Source organism: Furipterus horrens, unplaced genomic scaffold, assembly GCF_987537825.1.
Source record: "Furipterus horrens unplaced genomic scaffold, mFurHor1.1.pri manual_scaffold_5, whole genome shotgun sequence".
Classification (NCBI taxonomy): Eukaryota; Metazoa; Chordata; class Mammalia; order Chiroptera; family Furipteridae; genus Furipterus; species Furipterus horrens.
The window spans coordinates 78,326,120-78,349,761 of record NW_028327175.1 but is presented as its reverse complement, the minus strand read 5'-3'; the positions used below and the strand labels follow the sequence as shown (position 1 = coordinate 78,349,761).

General features: G+C 43.2%; 1 protein-coding gene across 4 annotated transcripts in view; it reads left to right on the top strand.

The window, feature by feature from the left end:
* The window catches only part of MCC (MCC regulator of Wnt signaling pathway), a 393,601-nt gene that overhangs the window by 313,110 nt on the left and 56,849 nt on the right, over positions 1-23,642 (top strand). For all 4 annotated transcript variants that reach the window (XM_090276589.1, XM_090276588.1, XM_090276590.1 and 1 more), the window contains 2 exons: positions 13,992-14,155; positions 16,110-16,316. In XM_090276589.1, the coding sequence (XP_090132715.1) occupies positions 13,992-14,155; positions 16,110-16,316 (371 nt within the window). The remainder of the gene's footprint in view (positions 1-13,991; positions 14,156-16,109; positions 16,317-23,642) is intronic.

Here is a 23,642-nt window from a genome sequence, read left to right as displayed (position 1 = left end):
AATCTTTCTGAGGCTCAGTTCAGAGCTATAGTCATAAGGCAGCTTACAGAATTAACAAAAGATTGTGAACAAGACGGGGAAGGAATGAAGGCTAGTCCTGCTGAAATGAACGAAAACACATAGGAGACAAGTGGTGAGGAAATGAAAACCAGAGATCAAATCAACAAATCAGAACACAGGGAAGGAACACACAGTCAACCAGTGCAGAAAGAGGAAACGAGAAGTGAGGAATATGACGAGAGACTCAGAAACCTCTGGGACAGCTATAAGCGAACAAACATTAGAATTAATAGGGTTGCCAGAAGGTGAAGAAGAACTAGAAATTGAAAACTTATGTGAAAAAATAATGAAGCAGAACTTCCTGAACTTCAGGAAGGAAATAGACTTACAGGTCCAGGAATGACAGAGAGTTCCAGAAAAACTGGACCCAGGGAGAACCACTCCAAGACACATTATAATCAAATTGTCAAAAATTAAAGATAAAGAGAGAATCTTAAAAGCAGCAAGAGAGAAGAAAAGAATTATGTACAAAGGGGTCCCAATTAGACTATCAGCTGATTTCTTGAAGGAGACTCTGCAGGCAAGAAGGGACTGGCAAGAAATATTCAAAGTAATGAAAATCAAAAACCTACAGCCACGAATACTCTATCCAGCAAAGCTGTCGTTCAGAATAGAAGGGCAGAGAAAGTGCTTCCAGGACAAAATAAAACTGAAGGAGTTCATCAGCTCCAAACCACTGTTATATGAGATGTTAAAGGGACTTGCTTAGAAGAAGGAGGATCAAAACTATGAACATTAAAATGAAAACTGTATCACAACAACCAACAACAGAAGCTAGGGAATTGAAACAAAGGCAAACTAAGTAGGCAAGGAGACTGGACAAAGAATTATAGGTATGGGGAACATATTGGGGGCAGGTCAGCAGGGAGGGGGAAGGGGGAAAGGGAGGGAGATGATGCAGGAATTAAGAAGCATACTAGGAGGGAATGGAGTAGACAGGAAGAGGTTGAGAAGAACTATGCACAACCAATGGGCATGGACTAAAAGGGGGGGGGGAAACTACTGGAGGCAGGGGGTGGTCACTGGGTGGAGGGGAGCAGAGGGAAAAGAAATTGGGACAACTGTAACAGCATAATCAATAAAACATATTTAAAAAGAAAAAGGAACTGAGCTTCTGGAGGGAAGGAACCCTGTCTGCCCAGCATCTGTATATGTCCTCTGCCCACAAAAGGGGACCTTTATTCATTCATTCAGAAACTCACAGGAACCGGTGCCAGGGACTGGGGATATAAGAAAGAATCTGCCATCAGATGGCTGTATGTTCATGCTCCAATCCCACACTCTCAGGGACATCCCAACTTCTTACCGTGACCTACAGGGCCTCCCAGAACTGGCGCATCCCACACCTCAAACCTCATCCTCCCCAGCTGTCTAGCCCTGTTTTTCTCCTAGCTCTGGCTCCACTGCCCTTCTCACTGACCCTCAAACCTGACCAGCTTGCTTGCTTCAGGGCTGTGCATCCCGTTTCCCTGCCTGTCTGCTCCTTCCTGCAATCTGCCCTGGCTTTCTCCCCAGTCTGCCAGCTGTCTTCTCCTCGGAGGCCATCCCTGTCCCCTCTTGGAGAAAGGCAGCGTTCACTCACTCACGCTTGCAGGCACGCTCTTCCCTTCCCTGCTTCCTCTGTCTTCATAGCACTGAGCACTACCTGATGATGTCATGTGTTTGCATTTATATTTTGTCCCGTATTGCCAGTCTTTACCAGGCTAGATTGCAGGCTCCATTCAGGCAGCCACCCTGCTTACCAACATAACAGTGCCCGCACACAGTAAATATCCAGATGTTTGAGTAGCAGCAAATGCCATCTTGGAGCTCACAGTTCTTTGGGGGATGTAGAAATGGAAATAGGGAGTGACCAACAGTGGGTGAACGGGGCCCCTAGTGACACCCTCAGATGGGAGCATTGGAGAATGAGTCGCATTTAAGGTATATTTAAACTGAGGGATAAGTGGGGACAATGCCAGTAAAGAGCAGGAGGCAGGAGGAGAGTGCTGTGGGCACAGGGCCCATACCGGCCAGGTCCCCAAGGAGGCTCATTAAGGCCACAGCAGAGTGCAGTCCCTGTGTGTGCATCGGAACTGGACATTCGCCTCCTCTCATGGCTCTGCCATTTTCCAATTAAACCGCTTCAATAGGGAAAAAAGCTTCCATATATAAACACCATTATAGGAAATCATTAAAAAGCAGCCATTTCATTATGGTTGCTATATCTGCAAACATGCATTAGTAACCCCGAGGTTTCCTTGAGCTGGATTTTATATGCCAAGTTTGCTTCCCTATGTTTGCTGATCTCCATTTAAGATAACAGGAGTAAGTCCAACCTATTCCCTTCATCAAAAACGTTTTTTTCTTTTGTTTTTAAACCGCACCCGTCAGAGCCAAGGGCGCCCCTTCCATAAGCTGGCTCCTGGGCACTGCCGTCAGGGCCTGGAGGAGTAAGCTGGCAGTTTAGCAAGTGTTTTGACTTACCCGAGCGGTCAAATACAGGACAAAGGTCCCAGCAAGGTCCCATTGCATCTGAAAATAAATTGCATTACCTCTGTTCAAACTTAGTCACACAAATGTTTGGAAGATAAAGGTAATTAAATGGACAAAGACAAAGGTGGGAACTGTGGCTTGGGATGTTTATTTTCTCAGTTTGGCCAAGAGTTCTAGTTAAAAGAGAGGTTGGAAATAATAGCTAATGTGTTTCACTCACTTAACGTGTCAAGCATTCACGGCATCCTCCTGTTTAATCCTCAAACTTGAAGGGGGCCCTGTAAAACTCCTCATTCGTAAAATCAGGGTGACAGAGTTCGGGGGGATACATCCCCTGTCCAAGGCTGTAGAGCTACGCGTTTGTGTCTGTTGTCGCCACTGTGTGTCTGTAGATGGCTTTGCTTTGATACGCCTCTGCTTCACCGTAAGCCGTGCCGCGGCGGGGGTGGGTGTGCTGCGCTCACTGCGGTCCTCTGAGGCCTCTCGTGCTGATGGGGGAATTTAGGGACCAGCTGTGTGATCACGGCGCCTGGCTCATAGCAGAGTGTTTGTTGTTAATCGAAATTTTGCAGATCTCAATCTTAGAAACACTCTTAGACCAAATGATTCTGGGAGTCGCAACAGAGTAGAGCACAGATGTGCACACTTGGGCTCATTGCGTCATGCGTGTTAGGACGTGTGCGGTGCACTGTCTAGTAAGCTGTTTTCCCAACTCTGTTAATAGAACGGCAAAGCTTGTCAGGAGCAGTTGTTTGTAAAACAGACAAAATCCCTGGTCCGACGGATCTTTGCACAGCCTGCGATGGGTTCTGCTCCAATATTTTGAGATCTTTCCTGGTTTTAGGTGAGAAATTCTTATTTTTCTGGAATTCAGCAATGCTGAACTATTTATATCCTGGGGGCTGAAAGGAAGCATATGATACCTTGCTTGCTGGTGTGATCACTTAAATAGAGATTTCCTCCTTATGAGTAGTTTTTGGAGGACAACCAAGGAAGAATTTACACATGAAACCTGGTTCTTTGGCACTGCTGTGACTATGAAATATGTTTAACGTTAAAGCCAGATTTTTCCTGGCTTAATGGCCGATGAGGCTTAATGGCTTCAGGAAGAATGTTCCAAAGTGTCAAGCAGCCACTCCCAGTGGGGAGAGGGGCAGGGACTGGAAAAGACAACCCTGCCTCCTCCAAAAACGATTTCTGCAGACTTGGAGAGAGTGTTTACAAAGGCAAGGCAGCCTGTCTGGAGAAAACTCACTTTTCATTAGAAATGAGGTGGCAGGATGGTTATTCATCCCCCAGCAAAGAATTTTTAAATGAGAATCAGATTGTAATTTGCTTCTGAAAGTTTGAGGAACTAGTCCGCAGGTTGGAAAGGGTAGACAGGACTGAAAATAACACCCTACCTCATTGACATAGCAGGCCGAGCCTCTGCTGCCGTTTTCTCTCCTTATTTCAGTTAGGCGGCTTAATTTCTCCCAAGGGGTTCACAGAGTTGGCCAGCCCTGAGAAGCAAACCCAGGGGAGTCTTAGGAGTTTTGAACTTCGACTCACTGAGGGCTCTCCCTGAGTCTGCGAATGGCAACAGGGTTGCGTGACTGAGGAGTCCACCTAAAATCATCCCAGAACTGTCCTTGGAGAGTAACCCAACTTGAAAGCAGGAAAGGTCATCATTCCACTTCACTTTGTGTTACTTTGGAATATTCCCCTCAGTTCAATTGAGTAGTTTTCAGTCCCCAAAGGAGACTTGGGCTGTAAGATAGAAATGGAAAGGCATTGATCTACCACACTTGTTCAGAATGAGCTCCCGTAATTGTTGGCCTTCGTGAACTCCTTTTCTAAGATACAACAAGCAGGCTTTATTTTCTAAACAGACTCTGTCTCCTCAGGATGGTAAGCTTCAGGGAGAATGGTCAGAGGTGAGGCCCGAGGTGAGGCAGGGGCTGGTGACTGAGGGACGTTGGTGTGCAGTGGGGGGGGCTGGAGCTCACCCTTTAACTGTGCCTCTATTTCTTTAGGGTGGCTTCTCAGAGCCACAGGTACAGAGTCATCTGTAAGCCTTTCCCTGGATTGCTAACTTGCACCCCTTCCGTACCTACAAAGTTTTCTTCATATCCTCTACAACACCAAGTACTTTCTTCTTAAAGCTGTGCCAATTCACGTGACTAAGAGTCAAATAAGCAAAATGATTATATGTGAACTTGAACTTCTCTACATATGTTTTGTTGTAGCCTCTAGAAGCTACTGCCAGAACTTTTATACCACAGAAGCCCGGGTGGGGTGGTTGGTGACTGGGAATTCTCTGGGGGCACTGGAGCAGCTCAGAGAGAATAGTCCTGCAAAGGTATCAGGCGGCTGGGTTCCCAGTCACGGGAGGAATGTTTTATGACAGTTGATGTTAAGTTATCTTTCTTATGCCTTCACCATTTTTAAGACCAAGTGCACTGCTGTGGAGAAACAAACTGTCAAAAACTGCAAGCGACAACAGCAAAAATGAAAACAAACCTCAAGCTCATAAGCTTTGACTAAAATAGAAGTCTTGAAAACGCAACCTCCTTTTCTTTGGGAAAGAAACGCAGAATAGATTCTTCTTCCTGGTGAGGTGGGGGCCTGTCCGGGTGGCAGCTGGTGGCTCACTGTTCTGGGCAGGATCCCCCTGGTTTGTGCCTGTGTCCTCGGGGGTAATTTAGGTGTGACAGTGACTTCCTGTGCTCCTAGCTGCATGGAGAAGTTGATCATCACAGTGGTCCCCGAGTTAAATGTGGACATAAGTGTATGCGTGCTATGTCAGACCTTCTTGCCTTGAGGGTTGAGGTGGTTGTTTTCCCCTCAACTTGATATTTTAAAAAACTTCAAACTTACATAAAAGATCAAATGAACCCCCCCCCCAAACCCTTTGTTTAGATTCACCAGTTAACATTTTGCCACATGTGATTTTGCACACATGCAGAAATTTTTTTTCTAGGCCATTTTAAAGTAAGTTGCACAATTCACTAATGGAAATGCATAATATTTTCACAGCAATGTAATAATATGGTCAATATTCATTATCTTTTGACCCATTTATTTTATTTCTAGGAATTTAAGGGAAAATATCTGCGATATGCACCCCCCCCTCCAAATGTTGGTGTTTCCCAAGAATGAAGTTTTGGCAGTCATAAAAATCATAATTTAAGGAATATTTCTGAAAAAACACTATGAAACTATTGTGTAAAACGTGATCCATAGAGTCATAGAAAAAGATGAAGAAAAATAGTTAAAAAGCCAAGAGCAGTAAACAAGGTTGGAGAATTATAGATCACTTTTATTTGCTTCTTTCAACTTTTCTGTTTAGCATTTTTTATTTAGAATGAACAATTTATTTTCTTTAATAATTAAGAGTAATAGTGTTTTTAGGAAAAATTCTTTCCTCTTTACCTCTGTCTCCCCACATTCAGCTCCATTTCTCACCTTTCCTAGGGCTGAGGGCCTGGCTCCATTCTTTCACTCCCTGCCCCCCTTCCCCACCCCATCCCATTTCTGTTCAGAATCCCTACCTATTTATGCCTATCTCTTTTTTTGTTCCCCAGGTTTATTGAGATAATTGACATACAACCCTAAGTGTAAGGTGTATAGCATAATGACTTGACGCACATATATTGTAAAATGATTACCCACAATAAATTGAGTTAACATTTATCACCTCAAAAAAAAAAAAAAAAAAAAAAAAGGAGGCTGCAGACAGTACCACTTCGCCCTGAGTGTATCAGCATAAACCTCCTGAGAACAGGGACTGTCTCTTTTAGACCCACAGCACCTGTATCACACCTGAGCACTGTAACTTAGATGCGACGTTACGGAAAGTGCATGTTCAGATGGGCCCAACTGCTCCCACTCTGTCTTTTGTTGCTCTTGTTTAGTCCAGGGGCCAATGAAGGCTCACACATGCTGTTCAGCTGCTGTGTCTCTTCACTCCCCTCTCGTTCCCACCTTTTGTAGTAACACGGACATTTTCGAGGAGTCCAGGTTAGTAGTTTTATAGAAAGTCCCTTAATCTGAATGGTCTGATTGTTTCTTTATTATTAAATTTGAGGTTAATATTTTTTGCAAGGATATACATGGGTAATGTGTCCTCACTGCTATGTTGCAGCAGGAGGTTCAGATATCAGTTTGTTCATGATTGGTGATGTTGAGGTGTTTTTAAGCTATTATGACGTCATTCTTAATCCTCTTGTCTTTGGCAGACACAGGCACTGTGTATATCACGCAGGGACAACCTCAGTGGATACTCTGTTCCTCCTTTCCTCTCAGATCCTTTGGTCTTCTTGCACTCAGACCTGGAAGTCAACTATCCTATGCTATCATTTTCTATGTTGTTTTGTTCTATTTTGCTTATTTCTCGTTGGGAGTTAGGGAGGGCCTTGATGCACATAGAGTGGAGAGGACTGCTAAAAAGAAAGCACCAGCCCTCCCTGGGTGGTTCATTTGGTTGGAGCATTGTCCCAGGCACCAGAAGGCTGTTAGTTCAATCCCCAGTCAAAGCATATACCTAGGTTATGGGTTCAGTCCCCAGTTGGGACACATACAGGAGGCAACTAATCGATGTTTCTCTCTCCCTCTCCCCTATTCCTCTCTCTAAAATCAATAAACATATCCTCACATGAGGATTTAAAAAAAAAGAAGGAAGAAAGCATCAGCCCTCTTGGTTATTACCTTAGAGCCCCAACAGGCTCTGAGCTGTTTCATCCCTAGAATATCACATCTGCCTCTTAGCAGAATACCTATGTTGAAGCTGAAATAATCTGCAGCTCTTTCTTCCACTTGAGTTGTTTTATAAGGCTTTTAGCAAGGTGTGGTATGCTGTGTGATATGTCTTAGACTTGAAGATACATGATCAGTAAGCAAGCTAACAAACACTTGATACTTTTAAAAGGTGACTTTACAAATTCAACTCATGTGGCCTTGATGAGCGCTACTCCATGCTCAGCATTTTGTGTCTGGGAACAAACACATGGACCAGTGAACGGTCACTGCTCCCCTGGGCTGGGCTTAGTATGGTCAATGTGTCAATAATAAGTAGTTACAGACAATATGGTACGTCAAGGAAAGAAGTAAATAGGAGACTATAAGTAATCAGGGAAGGCTTCTTGGAAAAGGAAATTTCAAGGCAAATCTGAAGAGCCATTATGAAGAGGAGAACTAGGCTTCCAAACTAGGCAGATACATGACCACTAGCCGTGAAGTGAATGCCAAGCCCAGGAGTATGTACGTTTTGAACCTGCTACCATATTTTACAGATTTATTCTTGTAAAGATGTGTTGCACAGAATTGGGTATAGCCGGGGAGGGTTTCTAACACCTAGCCCATTTAGCTGTATTTTTATTTGTGTTAGGGATTTCATAGGGGGTTCAAAAAACAAACAGCCTTTAAAAATGCTTCAAGCCCTGGCTGGTGTGGCTCACTTGATTGAAGCATCATCCCATAAACCAAGAGGTTGTGGGTTTGATTCCAATTCAGGGCACATGCCTAGGTTGCACATTTGGTCTCTGGTCAGGGCATGTACAAGAGGCAACCAATTGATGTTTCTCTCCCCTTCTCTCACTCCCTTCCCCTCTCTCTAAAATCAATAAGCAAGTCCTCGGGTGAGGATAAAAAAAAAGAAAATTTTTAATGATTCAAAATGAACCAATTCTGGTATAGGTTATTTATTTTTTAATTTTTATTTATTGATTTTACAGAGAGAAAAGGGAAAGAGATAGAAAGAGAAACATTGATTTGTTGTTCCACATATTTATGCATTTATTGGTTGCTTCTTGTATGTGCCCTGATCGGGAATAGAGTCCATAACCTTGGCATATTGGAATGATGCTCTGACCAACTTAGCTACCCTGCCAGTGCTGCTATAGTTTATTGTGTGCATCTCCAGGGGTAGGCCCGACCTAGTTGACTCTGAGGGAAAAAGCAGAAAACCAGCCCACCAGTATGTGTTTAACTGAATTGGAATGCTAATTAGGCTTAATTTCATAGCCAAGTACATTTCCAAAGTACGTGGGTCTACTTCCAAACAGCAACAGAAAAACCCAAGGCTCTAGATTCCCATTAGAGGAATATAACTTGAGCTGTCTTTTCTCCAGCTCCTGTCAGAAGTCTCACTGGGAAAAGTTACATTTAGAAAGCACAGAAAAGGCAGGCCTGCTCACCTGAGAGAGGTGGGCAGCGAATGGTGAGGAGAGATGTGGGCAGAGCCATGGAGCTCTGTAGCCATGCCGAGTCCACAGGGGCCAGCTGCTGGCCACTGCATAGATTGTTGCTGTGTGTGGAGCGGGGCCCAGTGTGGCCAGACCTTCTAATTTTACAAGAATAGTCATAAAGTCTAATGGTTTTTAAATGTTTGCAATTCATTCAAAACTGGTAAAAAAAATTTTTTTTAAAGGCTTTGCCAGCTATCAAACTCTGCCCTCCAAACAAAACATCTCGGCTGCAGGTGGCTCATTTGCATCCTCTGGTCGAAGGGAGATGTCCGTTTCATTTATTCTTCTATGTGCTCTCTTTTATCTCTATAGGAAGTTAGACAACCGAAAGGCAGGATGCCAAGACTGTCTGAGCTTAGTCCTTCCAGAACTCCCTTTGCATTATACTTCAGTGGTCTGCAGCTTAATTTTAATTGTCAGTTTGTATAAAAACCTATGAAATTCACATATGTATGAAACTGTGGCTGAGGAGATTGGCAATCCCATCTCTTCATGCCACATATGAAGTCCCATGTACCTAAATTCTTCTAGCATCTATTGCTAAAAGCACATAGTCTCCCTTGTGAAATTGGACTGCTTCCTCCTTCCTGATGGGAGATAATTCATTTTTGCTCTGGCTGCCAGGAAGCTCATGTCATGACTAAGTGGAACAGTCAGCCCAACAGCTGTTCACTTTTGTTTGCTTCCTCTGCCTCTCCCTGTTCCTAATCACTATGTTTTCCCTTTTGTTTGATACATGCAACCTCAGATTCTTCTGTGGGGAGGTATTAAGAACCTCTGTTAGAAGAATGTATGTTTGGTACAAATGGCGTCCTTTTTTCTCTGGACATGGAGTTGCACCATTACCTTTTCTACGTAAAGCGCAGCACAGCCAGGGGTCAGCATCGGAGTTCCACGGCAAATGTGCAGTTCGATGGCAATAAGTACATTCACAGAGCTGTACAACCATCACCACTATTTCCAGAACTTTCTTTCCCTCCCAAACAAACTCTGTATTTATTAAGCAATGTTGCCCTCCTCCCCCCAATCCCTTCAACCTCTATTCTACTTTCTGTCTTTATGAATTTGCCTACCCCAGGTACCTCATGTAAGTGGAATCCTACAATGTCCTTTTGTGACTATTTTTCTCACTTAGGTTAATGTCTTCAAGGTTCATGCATGTTGTAGCATGTCTGAATTACCTTCCTTTTGAAGGCTGAGTAATATTCCTTTGTTTATATACACCACGAGCCCTGGCTGGTTTGGCTCAGTGGATTGAGCGTCGGTCTGCGAGCTAAGTGTCGCTGGCTCGATCTTCCAGTCAGGGCACATCAGAGAAGGAAAACTCTGACTCCAAAAAACCTCCGCTGCCTTGCGGCATACCTCTTCAGGGGAAAGGCTAAGGGAGTAAACCCCGACAGAAAATCCGGAGCCGGAGTCCCTAAGGCGGTTTGACGTTGGAGTCAACACCGGCAACTCCTGCGGCGCACCTGAAGCCAAGCTGTATTGACTCCGTCTTTCCCTTGGACCCTTCAGCTGCGAAGAGAGGGGGGGTCTGCTGCATGGGCAACAGCAGACCCTCCATATCACCCTGCCCAGACTCTGTAGCTTCAGCTTCACTGGAGAGGACACTCCAGCGTCATCGCAAGATGTCGATTCAACACGGGAGGAGACAGATACCATGTCACTCCCGAGTCGGACTGCACAGCCATTCTCGGCGGTGCAGATAGACTCTTAAGAAGCTACACCATCGTCTCTCGAGACGGACGGCTGCCAATATACACCACATTTTCTCTGTCCATCCATCAATGGACATTTGGGTTATTTCCACCTTTTGGCTATTGTGAATAATGCTGCTGTAAATGTTGGTGTAGAAGTATCTTTTTCAGTCCTACTTTCAGTTCTTTTGGGTATATACCCAGAAGTGGTATTGCTATATCATATGAGGGTTCTAGTTTTAATTTTTGAAGAACTGCCGTACTGTTTTTCACAGTGGTTGCACCCTTTTATATTCCCACCAACAGGGCACAAGGGTTCTCATTTCTCCACAGCCTTGCCAACACTTGTGATTTTCTGTTGATTTTATATAGTGACCATCCTAATGAGTGTGAGGTGGTATCTCATTATGGTTTTCATTTGTACATTCTATAGCACACTTGGTCCCTTGTCTCAGCTGATTCCTTAACTTACCCCCATTATCTTTCATAGAGACTCTTAACTCCTTCAGCCGTCAGTGTTGATGTTTCAGTCTCTGGCAGGGCCCATGGTGTTGTAGGGCCAGGGAAGGAATTGAGAGTTTATTCTAAGTCTGTCTTTACAAGAACACGTTGCAGTCTCTGAAAGATGATTCCACTCTGTATTGAGCAACCTGGTCCCAGATGAGTGGTGGTGAGTGAGTGGTGCTGTGTGACAACACTCCATCCAGGGACCCAGAATATCACTCCTGCCAGCTTATTCACTTTGTCCTTCCATGAGGCTCCAAACAGGGAACAGTGACAAAGAACAACCAAGTGTCACCTGATCATTCATTAATGGGGCTTGTGTAAAACCTCATTGCCAAACTCCTTGGACAACAGACTGGGGTGTGTGGAGTTCATTATTCAACCTGTGTTTAACATATTTGGCTTCCTAAGACCAAACAAAGCGTTTATAGCTCTCCTTGGTTTGAAGGGAAGATGCTCACTAGCTGTTTACAGTCTCTATGTTAATTTAATTCCCTCCTTAGTCCTCCTGATTCTCCATTCCATACTTGCATCATATTCTGCACAGGTACTTTCCCCAGGGGTGGGGGACTGGTCAGCGAAGAGAAGGAATTGTGGCTTTTACCTTTACATCTGCAAGCCCCTCAAGAGTTGAGAAGAATATTATTTATCTTTGTGCCCCACTACTAGCCTAAGGCCAGGCTCAGCGACTCTTTGAAGAATGAGAAAGAAATAATAGTTGGGTCCCTACCCCTTCTTCCTGTTCCCTATAGCCCAGCATCCTCGGGATACAGCCTGGTTCCACCTCTCCAGTCCTGCTGACAGAGCCCATCAGCAGACATGTGCAATGTGATCATTGCATGGGGTGGGGGCGGGGGGCAGGAATGAGGGCTGTGCTAGGGAACTGCATATGGAACGGCTCCACCCTACTCATAATCACTTAATACTGTAAATACAGTACTTCAGGAGTGTGTGTTAACTTCAGTTCAGGGTACCAGGAAACCCTGTACCTCAAGGTAAAGGATCATTCCAAGAAACTCTTCCAGTTATTACTCTGGAATTAAGTATGCTCTGAAAATAGTTCCACTGATATCTGTGGTCGCTGAGCAGTGCTGCCCTGGCTCTGGCCTTCCTTGCCTGGAGTTGGTGGTGGGCACCTGCCCTCCATCTTCAGAGGGCCTCCTTCCTGAATTGTTATTAACACAGGGCATAATCTATAACAAGGACAAAAAGCATAAGGTTGCTGTAAGACATGTTGCTATTGACAGAGTCTAGGTTTCTAGTCTCACTATCTCTTAAATACATAATGATGTGATATTTATATTTGTCCACTTAAAATAACTTTTGATTGCCTACAATAGTGGAGATACAATGGTGAGGAACATCAAAGTCCCTTCTTTCATGGAGCTTACTTTTTAATAGAGAAGTGCTAATAAACACATAAGTCAGATCAGATAGTGATAAATCCCATGAAGTATAATGGGGCAGGGACTGTGCAGGGAGAAGGGATGGAACCCATGCTTTAAGTAGGGAAGGGCTCCGGGAGAAGGTGACATTTGAGCTACAACTGAATGATAAGTGGAGATTAGGGTAGAAATCAGATGTGGCAGAGGAAAGAACAAAGGGAAAGGAAGCCCTGGGGTAGGCAGGAGATTGGCATGTTCCAAGGATGGAGAGGAGGCCAGGAGAGTGAACAGAGAATAGTGGCTGAGGGGGAAGGTGGACAGAGGAAGCAAGGACAGGATCAGTGGGTCTCACCCTGACGACACAGGAGGATTATCTGAGGAACTTTAAAAAATGTCTCAATGGCCAAGCCCTCCCCTCTGCCCCCAGAGATTGTGATTTAATTAGGCTAGGGTGGAGCCTGGACATTGGGATTTTATGAAAGCTCCCCAGGGAATTGCATTGTGCAGCCTGGGTTGAGAATATCATCAGTCTTCATCAGGCAGAGTCTTACAGACTCTGGTAAGGAGTCTGGTCTTTAGTTGAATGACAATACGAAGTTTTCCAAAGGTTAGCACCAAAAGCAATTGACCATTTTAATTTTAATTTTAGTACATGGAACCTGTGATGAGAAGGGAGGAGGAGTGAAGAAGGGAAACTAAAGACATTGAGCTTCTTTCATGTAGGAATCAGGCTGGGTATAGGGGAAGAATTACTTTGAGAGATTGCATGTAGTAACACCTGTCTTCCTATAAGATTCGAATGGCATGGTGATGCATAGAATTCAAAAGAACAGGTTATTTGTACAGTGTGTGACATTAAGGGGATTTGTTTCCAACAAAATTAAGATGTGTCTAGCTCACATTAAGATTATAATTCTTAATTTGACTCTGGATATCCAGAAATTACAAGTAGCCCAGATTTTTAAGTCAGAATCAACTTACTAGCATTGCTTGTAAGACATTGCATAGGGAACAATACTTAATTCATTAGAACAGTTTATTTTTCCCAGTGGAAGAAATGAGTTAAATTGTAATAATATCACACGCTGATTGGTTATTTCAAGAAAAAGTCCTAATTATAAGCTCATTGAGGGCAAGGACTGTGTCTTACACAGTTTCCATTTTTTTTAAATGCCAAATGTCTGCTAACTCTGAGCTTCTGTGTTTTGTTTGTTTAGTAAAAGTGTAAGATTTATTTTTGGCTGACACTCTCTCTGGAATCAGTGCTTGTCTGAATAGCTGAGCGGGAAGGTTGACCAGAAGGCTTCTGAAGCCCCCACCAGCCCCTTCTGGGACACTTCCTTTGTTCTTATTTAAAAAAAAAACAAACAAGTTGTGGCTGCCTTTAAGTGAAAGACAGAGTTCAGCATGGCATGGCTATGTAGAAAATGACCTTGGTCTCAAACCACTTCAAGCTTTTACACTGACACCAAGCCTCAGAGGAATGCCAGCAGCCTGAGATTAGGCTGCTTGGCATTAAACTTTGAAATTCCAAGGTCTGTTGCCATCTTGTTTTCCTGAAATGGGTTTTTCATGGTAAGCGAAGCAAAGAGCATTTATTGCCCACCAGCCTGCCTCACTCACTCTGCCCATGTTCACCACAGATAACTGCAGTGACCTGAACTCGGAGCTGCAGCGGGTGCTGACGGGGCTGGAGAATGTCGTCTGCTGCAGGAAGAAGAGCAGCTGCAGCCTGTCTGTGGCCGAAGTGGACAGGCACATTGAGCAGCTCACCACGGCCAGCGAGCACTGTGACTTGGCCATTAAGGTAAACCCTCCCCACCCTCTGTGTGGCTCTTTGAGATCACGTGGGGGAAGTAATCAGATCTCTATCTTTTGAAGTGTGGTTTTCTCAACTACCTGTTAGGAATGAGTGTTTCTAAGAAGGCCGTACTTATAGAATGGGCCACCAGATGGAAGCTGGTGCCCCATAAATTTTTGTTGGGCTGAATTACATTAGAAAAAGTCATGTCCACAGTCACTGACTTTGCAGCAAAAATGACAATTTTCTTGGAAACTCTTAGATGGCTAGTATTGAACCGCATCATTTTAGTGTGGTTCATCATATAGCCCAAAGATTAACTTGGAAGTTTTATTAAAGCTTTGTGGCCTCTAGAATGTTATTTCAGGAATTATCAATTCACAGTGCTAACTGGAGAAAGTTCCAGGACTCCGTGAGTCATGTGTCCTGAGCACATTGGTGCTGGGTTTCAGCCACACCTTTCATATCCATTCATTTTACCTCTTCAGGAGGACAAAAAGAGAGGAATTTGCTACGTCTGCACAGACTCATCATGAACAATGGGAATGTGGAGTCTTGTTGATACGGGCCTCTGGGATCTTTATATTACTTCACCACAGCTTAGTGACCTAGGCATAGAGATCCAATCTGGAGAGTCTGGGCGGGGCCTATGTAAAGGGCAAATGTGATGTGTTACTTGAAAAATGTCTTAGGACTCTAAGCCCAAGTCTCTATCAACAGGAATCCTGGATTGCACAAGAGAGCTGTGGTATCTCAAGATGAACCGTGATTCATATTTTTAGCACAGCTGGTTTTCCATCTTTATTTATCTCGATTATTAATATATCATTGATGTGGTTTAGAGAAGCAACCACGGGTGTTTCTTTGTCTGGAGTCTCCTTGGCCCTATATTTAATTTTAATGTGATAGCCCTGGCCTCAGCTTTGAGAGGGAAGGAGGAAGCCAAGGATTTCTGCCAGCCAGCAAGGGGACAGAGCAGGGCCTCAGATTTGAGAGGAAGGACAAAGCACAACATGGGGAAAGTGGCAGCATGATTGGGAAACCAATGTGAGCCGCCATAAGTGACATCCCATATGTTTTGTTTTGTTTTCAAGACCTGTTTCTCATCACACCTCTTCACTGCCTCCTCCTCCCACCTACTAATTCTCCCTGCTCTTCTGTGTCATTTGGCTACGCTGCCTTTTCCCAAGGACAAGAAATGTGAATGAATAGTTTCTAAAAGCAAGTAGGAGGTGTTCTTCCTTTCTTTCTGATTCTCTGCACGTTTCTTCTCCATTAATAGTGTTCTAAATGAATTTTTTAAAACTCTCCAAGTATTATTAAGATTCTGCTCTTTTTAGTTCATAGCTATCTTATTAATTAATTAAATCCCCGCTGTCTTAGAAATTTCCATGATGAGCTTCCTTGTTTTTGTGTCGCTGAGGTGTGTTTTCGTCTTTCACATCTTGGGGCTGAACCTCACTCACACCCTCTGAATTCTGAGGTGAACACAAAAAGCTGGAGATGCTGACATGGCCTCTCGTGCTGCTGAGCTGAAACGAGGAGGCCTATAATTTAGGAAACTTCAAGTTAGACTTTGTGTGAAGCACACAGCCTCACATTTGCTTTGCCAGGATCACTAACTGGCTTCCGTCTGCTGGTCTGTACCTGCTGACACTGGAGTGCTGGTGAAGGAGAGAAACATGGGTGCGGACACTTAGTGCCAGGAAGAGACCCTCAGTTTCTTATGCTGGGGACTGCTGGTAACACAGATGAGGAGGACCCAACCAAGCAACAGAATCTGATTTTAAAATAGGGAGAGGAGAACTTGAGGCTGTCACCACTCATGATCACGGTTCACAATGAAGAGGCTGTAGAACCCACTCCTCTGTGGACACCTGCTCCTATCCAGCCTGTTTTCTTACCCACCCCTTGCTCCCAGCTCACTCACTTGGCTTGTTTTCGCGGCTGTGTTTTCTAGACAGTCGAGGAGATTGAGGGTGTACTCGGCCGGGATCTGTATCCCAACCTGGCTGAGGAGCGGTCTCGTTGGGAGAAGGAGCTGGCTGGGCTGAGGGAAGAGAATGAGAGCCTGACTGCCATGCTGTGCAGCAAAGAGGAGGAACTGAACAGGACCAAGGCCACCATGAACGCCATCCGGGAGGAACGGGACCGGCTCCGGAGGAGGGTAAGCATGCCCAACCCAGTGAGCCTGGGCCTTTCCTAAGGGGTGCAGGCCAAGGGAAGTCACATGCAGAACCAAGGGCAGCCCCAGGATTTTGTGGCCTTTGTAGCCTTGGGAATCACCATCCATTTCTGGTTATGAAGTCATTTTTTTAAAAGGCATTCTTGAAAGGAAAGTAATTTGAAAGTGCTGAGGTGTGGAGGAATGATTTTAAAAAAAAACACTATTCTCCAGAATTGCAAATCTAAGTGAATGGTAAAATTATATCAGCACAGTGATTCTCAGACCATTCTCCTGGATATGCAAGTCTTCCCCAAGCTCAATTAAAATGTTCTTCTTTTAAGATAAACTAATAATATTTTATAATTTGCAAAAATATATAGAATTTTCCCTTTGCCGTTTCTTTTATAAAATTCTTTACATTTATAGCTAGCAGCTGTTCTTACTTATCTATAGTGACTCTAATGAGAAACTTCAACTCTTTTAGTGCAGACTTATTAAAATAATCATATATATGCATGTGTGTATATTTGTTTTGTGTATGTCTATATATGTTAAGCATGCATATGTATGTGTAATTCCCGGTATTCACACCAGTGTACAAATGGTTCTGTTGCCTGAAGCAGTTTGAGAATCACTTTGCTTAGGAAATATATATTACTAAAGGAGCTGATATTTCAGGATAGAAATGTTGGGCAGAATTACTAAAAGCACTCAGTTTTCCAAAGATGGAGCTTTTCCTCTGGAACCCACAAATACTTCTTTATTTGGCTGTGAGTTTGATCTGTTATTGGACTGGAGGTGAAGCAAGAAATTCTTCAATCAGAAACAATTCCCTCTGAACTTCACTTTGAATTATAAGGCCTCCTTTACTCTCTTTCTCAACCTTGGCAATATTAGAAACTTGCTTTCCAGTTAGGCTCTAACTGGTAATTTTGCACACAGATTAAGTTGAATTGGAGAGGAAAAAATACACCTAGCAGATGTCATCATCCTTCACCATTGCACACTCTCTCCCCTTTCTAAAGAGCACCTTGGAAATTACTTGTTCTTCAAAAAGGTCAGCATGTGTCACTCATTCTGTTTCTAATCCACATGTACATTTTCTTAGTTACTATTAAGCATGAGTATGGAAGAAATTACTACTTTTGAACATTATCAGCTCTTCTCCACACTTGTGGTTAATGGTATAATTAAAGGGCCAGCATTCCTACCTCTCAGATCTGAACATCACATGCATAATGTTGTTTCCAGTACCCAGGTGTATCGGATGCCATTCTCTATAGTTGCATCAGCAGGTGTAAATCATCTCAGTCAGCAAAGACTTTATCTGGGCAAGCTGATGAAATTTCCCCTGTGCTGAGGCTCCCACCACCTGTAATTTCCTGGAGTGAACTCCCTGATCATTATGACTAATGCCCTAATTAGGTTGCTTGCTCTTAGTGTGTGCATTCTGATGGTGCATGTTTTATGAAGGAAGTGTTGGTCCCAGGTGTAATTACATATTGTAGTTTAGAATAAATTTCCTCTTCTAACTTGAGTTACTAAAGCACAAGAGTCCCCTGGATTGTGACCAGCAGAAGATAAAAAGCCAATCCCCCCTCTTTGGCTGTTTTCTCCAACTCTGGAGGTTGGTATAAAAAACAGCATAGTTTGGTGATACTCTGTGCCAGGGCTCTAGAGCCTGACCGCCTGGGGTCACAGCCTGACCCCCTGGGGCCACTATGAATCTTTGGCAAGTTACCTAACTTCTCTGTGCCTTAGTCTACTCTTTCATGAAGTGGGGGTAATAGTAATACCCAATACAGGAAAATTAGGTAATCATTCATAGCACGCTTAGACAACCTTTCTTCCAATTACACTTAAAAGGTAGTTTCACTTTTGCAGTTAATATGGTCTTATATTAAATTTATATAATTTATATTTCAATTACCTCTGAATAAATTTGTTGAAGAACTCATATCTCCTCCTCAACTGGAAACATCATCCTGAATTTGTGTACATACTCGTGCATTGGATTTATTTCTCTTTATTTCAAGACAATTGTGGGTCTCACAGAATTTGTTAGATGCCTTTGAATGCCAGTTTACTGGACTTTAAACGCTGGATGATGTCCACCCATCACCACCCATTGTATTTCATTTCCCCGAGGAGGAATCTGTTTTTTGTGGTCGGTATCTTCTGTTCTTCATCAAGTGTAGCTCTGTGGGGTGACTGAGTATGCTTTCACATCCCTCCTTGTGATGCCACATTATACACAGCTGGTCTGCCTTTGCTGCCTTCATGGCAGCTCTGAATCCACAGTCCATCAAAGTTGCCTGAAAAGCAATTGGGGCCACATTTTTTTTTCACTGCCCACATTTATTGCGTAGAATTTGAACTGATCAGATCAGTAGGATTGGTGCTTGTCCGCTGCCTGCAATTAAACAAAGTGCTCTCAGTAGGTTTTCTGAGCCTTGTTCAAGATTTAATTAAATTAGATCTTTCATGTCAGTTAACAGATTGGGCTACTTGGCAAAGCAGACAACAGGCAGATAATTTTTATTATTGGTCCCAGCTCGTTATTAAATGAGATAATCATTTATTTCTGCATGCTTTCAATATAACCACTCATTTCCTTACACTTAAAGAAATGGGCTTACTGTAGGCCAGGTAGAATTAATTACTCTAGAAAGGAAGCACTTTGCTCTTCATTCATTTGTTTATTTATTTCATAAGCATGATCGGTCATCTCCTCTTGTGCCAGGCAGAAGGGTTGCAGTGAGGAATAGGATACCATCCCTGGCTTGAAGGATTTTGGAGAGACAGGCTAGTAAGTAGGTCATTACAATGGTGTATGTCAACTAGCAGGGAGGGCTGAACAGAGAGAATGCCCTAGGAGCTTGTAGGAAGGATAGGCAATGGCAGATTCAGCTTTTCACACTATTTGTATTTTTTACATAATTGTTTAGGTCAACTGCCATGTACCAAAAATGATCAGGTTTTCTCCAGATAGTTTGGAAAAGCAAATTGGATGTGAGCACAGGCTCACGAACCTGTGTCCCATTGAATTATATATACTTGAATCAAAAGTGGGCCATACAGGTTCTTTCTGAGATTTTACAGAAATTCTTCAGAAAGTTCAGTAAGTTCATGGCATGAGGTAATGGCAACAGAGTTTCTTCTTTGAACCCTGTGCCCTACCTGGGTGTTTTCAACATGTCGGGGAATGAATTCCATCATCTCTCCTGGGCTTCCTTCATCCATGGGTTCTGCTTCTGCTTTGACTCTGGTTATCACCACAGTAAACTCAAGAGATAGAAGACACTATGTTTTGAACTAAGTAAAAGTCATTCTAATCTGAACTTTCCCCCTCTCTATTTTGTCTATTCTCCCTCAAAATATCCTTAAAACCTTTAATATTAGTTAATTAACTTGTTTCTGGAGGCAGTAGAGTAGTATTTCCACCAGTGATAAGAAGGTAGCAAGCATCTCTTTTCCAGTCCAATCACTCTTGAGTCCTAAATGCAGTGTTACATTTATGAAGGGATTTCATTGTTCTGTGTTCATAGGACCCATGTAATACAATGATCACCCAGTTCACCTAAAATCTTAAAATATAAACAAGGACTCTAAAAATCTAGATTTTTAAATGGCTGCCATTTGGCTCCTTGGCCAGCAAAAAGGACAGGTAAACTTCCAGAATGCTGCAGCACCCATTTCCTTCCTTCTCACGTGGCCTCCTTCACAGAAAGTAGCCCCAAATTTCTGGCAATGTAGCTTTTGGGTAGGGGTGGGACAACAGAGCATTGCCAACCAGGGAAGTGCATCCAAGCTTCTGTGTGTAAGGTTTTTATGGGGCTTCCATTATGTAGGTGTGATTGATTGAATCATTGGCCATGTGGTTGAACTCAGTGTCCAGCTTCTTCTCTTTCAGGGAGATCAGACCCATATCTTTTGGATCACTTTTTTTTTTTTATGCTTTATTGATTATGCTGTTACAGTTGTCCCAATTTCTTTTCCCTTTGTTCCCCTCCACCCAGTGACACCCCTCCCTCCAGTTGTCCCCCACCCCCTTAGTCCATGCCCATTGGTTGTGCATATAGTTCTTCTCAGCATCTTCCTGTCTACTCCACTCCCTCCTACTTTGCTTCTTAATTCCTGTACCATCTCCCTCCCTTTCCCCCCTTCCCCCTCCTTGCTGACCTTCCCCAATAAGGTTCCCCAATACCTATAATTATTTTCCCACTCTCATTGCCTACTTAGTTTGCCTTTGTTTCGATTCCCTAGCTTCTGTTGTTGGTTGTTGTGATACAGTTTTCATTTTAATGTTCATAGTTTTGATCCTCTTTCTCCTAAACAAGTCCCTTTAACATTTCATATAACAGTGGTTTGCAGCTGATGAACTCCTTCAGTTTTACTTTGTCCTGGAAGCACTTTCTCTGCCCTTCTACTTTGAATGACAGCTTCAATGGATAGAGTAATCATGGTTGTAAGTTTTTGCTTTTCATTACTTTGAAGATTTCTTGCCAGTCCCTTCTTGCCTGCAGAGTTTCTTTTGAGAAATCAGCTGATAGTCTTATTGGGACTCCTTTGTACGTGATTCTCTTCTTCTCTCTTGCTGCTTTTAAGATTCTCTCTTTATCTTTAATTTTTGACATTTTGAGTATAATGTGTCTTGGTGTGGTTCTCCCTGAGTCCAGTTTTTCTGGAACTCTCTGTCATTCCTGGACCTATAAGTCTATTTCCTTCCCAAGTTCGGAAAGTTCTGCTTCATTATCTTTTCACATAATTTTTCCATTTCTAGTTCTTCTTCTTCACCTTCTGGCAGCCCTATGATTCGGATGTTGGCCCGCTTATAGCTGTCCCATAGGTTTCTGAGCCTCTCCTCATTTTCCTCACTTTTTATTTCCTCTTTCTGCACCAGTTGACTGTTCCTTCCCTGTGTTCCTATCTGTTGATTTGATCCCTGGCTTTCTTTCCCTCGCTACTAGTTTCGTATTTGTTTTCATTCATTTCAGCAGGACTAGCCTTCATTCCTTCCCTGTCTTGGTTAAGATCTGCTGTTAGGTCTGTAAGCATTCGTATAACCAAAGCTCTGAACTGTGCCTCAGAAAGATTTTCTATCTGCTGATCCATTAGATTAGATATTTGCTGTCTGTGCCATCCTGACAGTTTTGTGTTTACCTTTGCTTCCTGGGAGGGGCTGTCACACCTCCTATGCTATAGGGGGCGGAGCCTTGTGCACTTGTCAATACCAGACAACCCATCTCACCACACTGTGGCGTTTTCTGTGGGGGCGGGGGTCCAAGATGGATTCTTGCCGTTCACTCTCTGCTGAGAGACTGGGAACCTTCTCCTCTGTCCCCACTCCCTGTGGCCCTCACAGTCCAAGGCAATGGGGGTCTGCCATCCCTGCGTTGGAATCGCAAGCTGATGGGTTTGGTCTGCAGCCAGGAGTGCTCCCCAGGCGCTTCTCAACTCCCCTTAAATACAGGTGTCTGTGCTTACCACCATCCCGCCGTCATCGCTGCAGCTGCCGCCACCAGCACAGCTTGACCTTTCCACCCCAGCTTCTCCCCTCCTACCCGTCTGGATGAGCACCACTTCTTTATAACTTCATATGTTGGACTTTCATGTAGCTTTATTTTCTGGAACTTTTGATTATTTCTGGTTTTGCGGTAGTGTATTCCTTCTTAGTTGTGGTAGGAGATGGAGTATGTCAGTCTAGGCCTCCATCTTGCCCGGAAGTCTGGACCACTTTTAAATGTGTGATTATGACAGGCACAATAAGCCACACTTTGTAACCCACAGACATGCTCATGCAGTGGAGACCCCAGAGGTTGTTGGAGGTGGGGTTTTCTGGCACATATTGCATGAACTCACCAACTGTGATAATTTAGTATCCCCAAGGTCCTCCGCCAGAGCCATGATTCCTGAACCCCTGGGTGCCAGCTTCTAAATACTGAACTGGTTGTAGACACTACATCAATTCCACCTTCAGTATTTATCTACCTTACTTTCAAGGGCACTTGTCGATCAATGGTCATGCTTAAAGGAGTTGAAAAGAAGAATTCAAATTAAACCAAAGGGCCTGCTCAGAAAGAGTAATTACCTTAAAGGTTGATTGTGTATTTTATTATGTACTTCTTTCTACTAATTAGTTCATTTACAATGTATTTGCTATTAGGCTTCCCATCCCTACTGGGAAGTAAGATTGAGAGTATCGCACATCATGTCCAGAGCACGGTCTGTTTCTGAGGCAGCCGTTCACTTTGAATTGTCTCCTTCAGTCATAGTTACAAGCTAAGTCAGTACTCTTTGATATTTTTAACTAAAAATCAGTAACAGTGGAGCTATTTCAGGAAGTAAAATGGATGAGACCTTATGTGCGTTAAATAAAGATTTGTCTTTGTTTTACCTTTTTTGGCCTTAGGTCCTATCTGAGCTCTTCCAGCTCTGCCCCCACCTCTTCCCCATGATACTTTTCTTGACCAGTGTCTGAATATAGAAAAGCAGTATTGCAAAACTGTACTTTATATTTACTATGAATTTATATATGTATAAATTTACGTCGACTATATATGTGTGTGTGTAAAAATATTTGAGATAGACCAGAGCAACATAAACCAAGTCTCATAATAATAGTTATAGGAGGTTATAGGGGTATAAGTCAAAGGGTACTTAAACTTTTCTATAGTGTACTAGTTTCTTTTTGAAATGAATGTATTCTCATAGTTGTGTATTTTTTATTATACAGAAGTTTGAACATAGAAATAGAAGGGACACTGATATGCCAAAATATTAACAGAGGCTAAATCTAGGCAGTGAAAATATAGGCATATTTTTCTTCTTTAATTTTCAAATTAAAGAAGCAAAAAGTAAAGTATGAATTATGGATGGTGGTCTGTATCTCGCAGCTTTAACAACTTGAAAGTTATATGTAAGCACAGTCTTCTTTTGTCCTTGATGGAACTTTGTTCATATCTTATTTGTCCTGTTCTTAGGCGTTTCTTTATGTGATGAGGTAGAGGATGCCAATGTTAGCTAAGTCTTAAGTCATAAAAATATTTGCAAAAAAACAAATCCTGTTTTAACACCTCCAACCATGCTCAGACCTTGCAGGAGGGAGCTGAGAGGAGGGTCTGGCTCCAGAGATCTTCTAGCCTCAATCTGGAGGTTCAGGTGCCTCTGCCTTTGTATGGCTGGTATGTTAGTCAGGATAAGGATACGTGATACAGCAGTAACAAATTAATCCCCAAATTTCAGTGGAATAGCACACCAGGAAAGCCTGCTTGCAGTACATATCCACTGCAGGACTGGGAATGGGGACACAGCTCTTTTCCATAT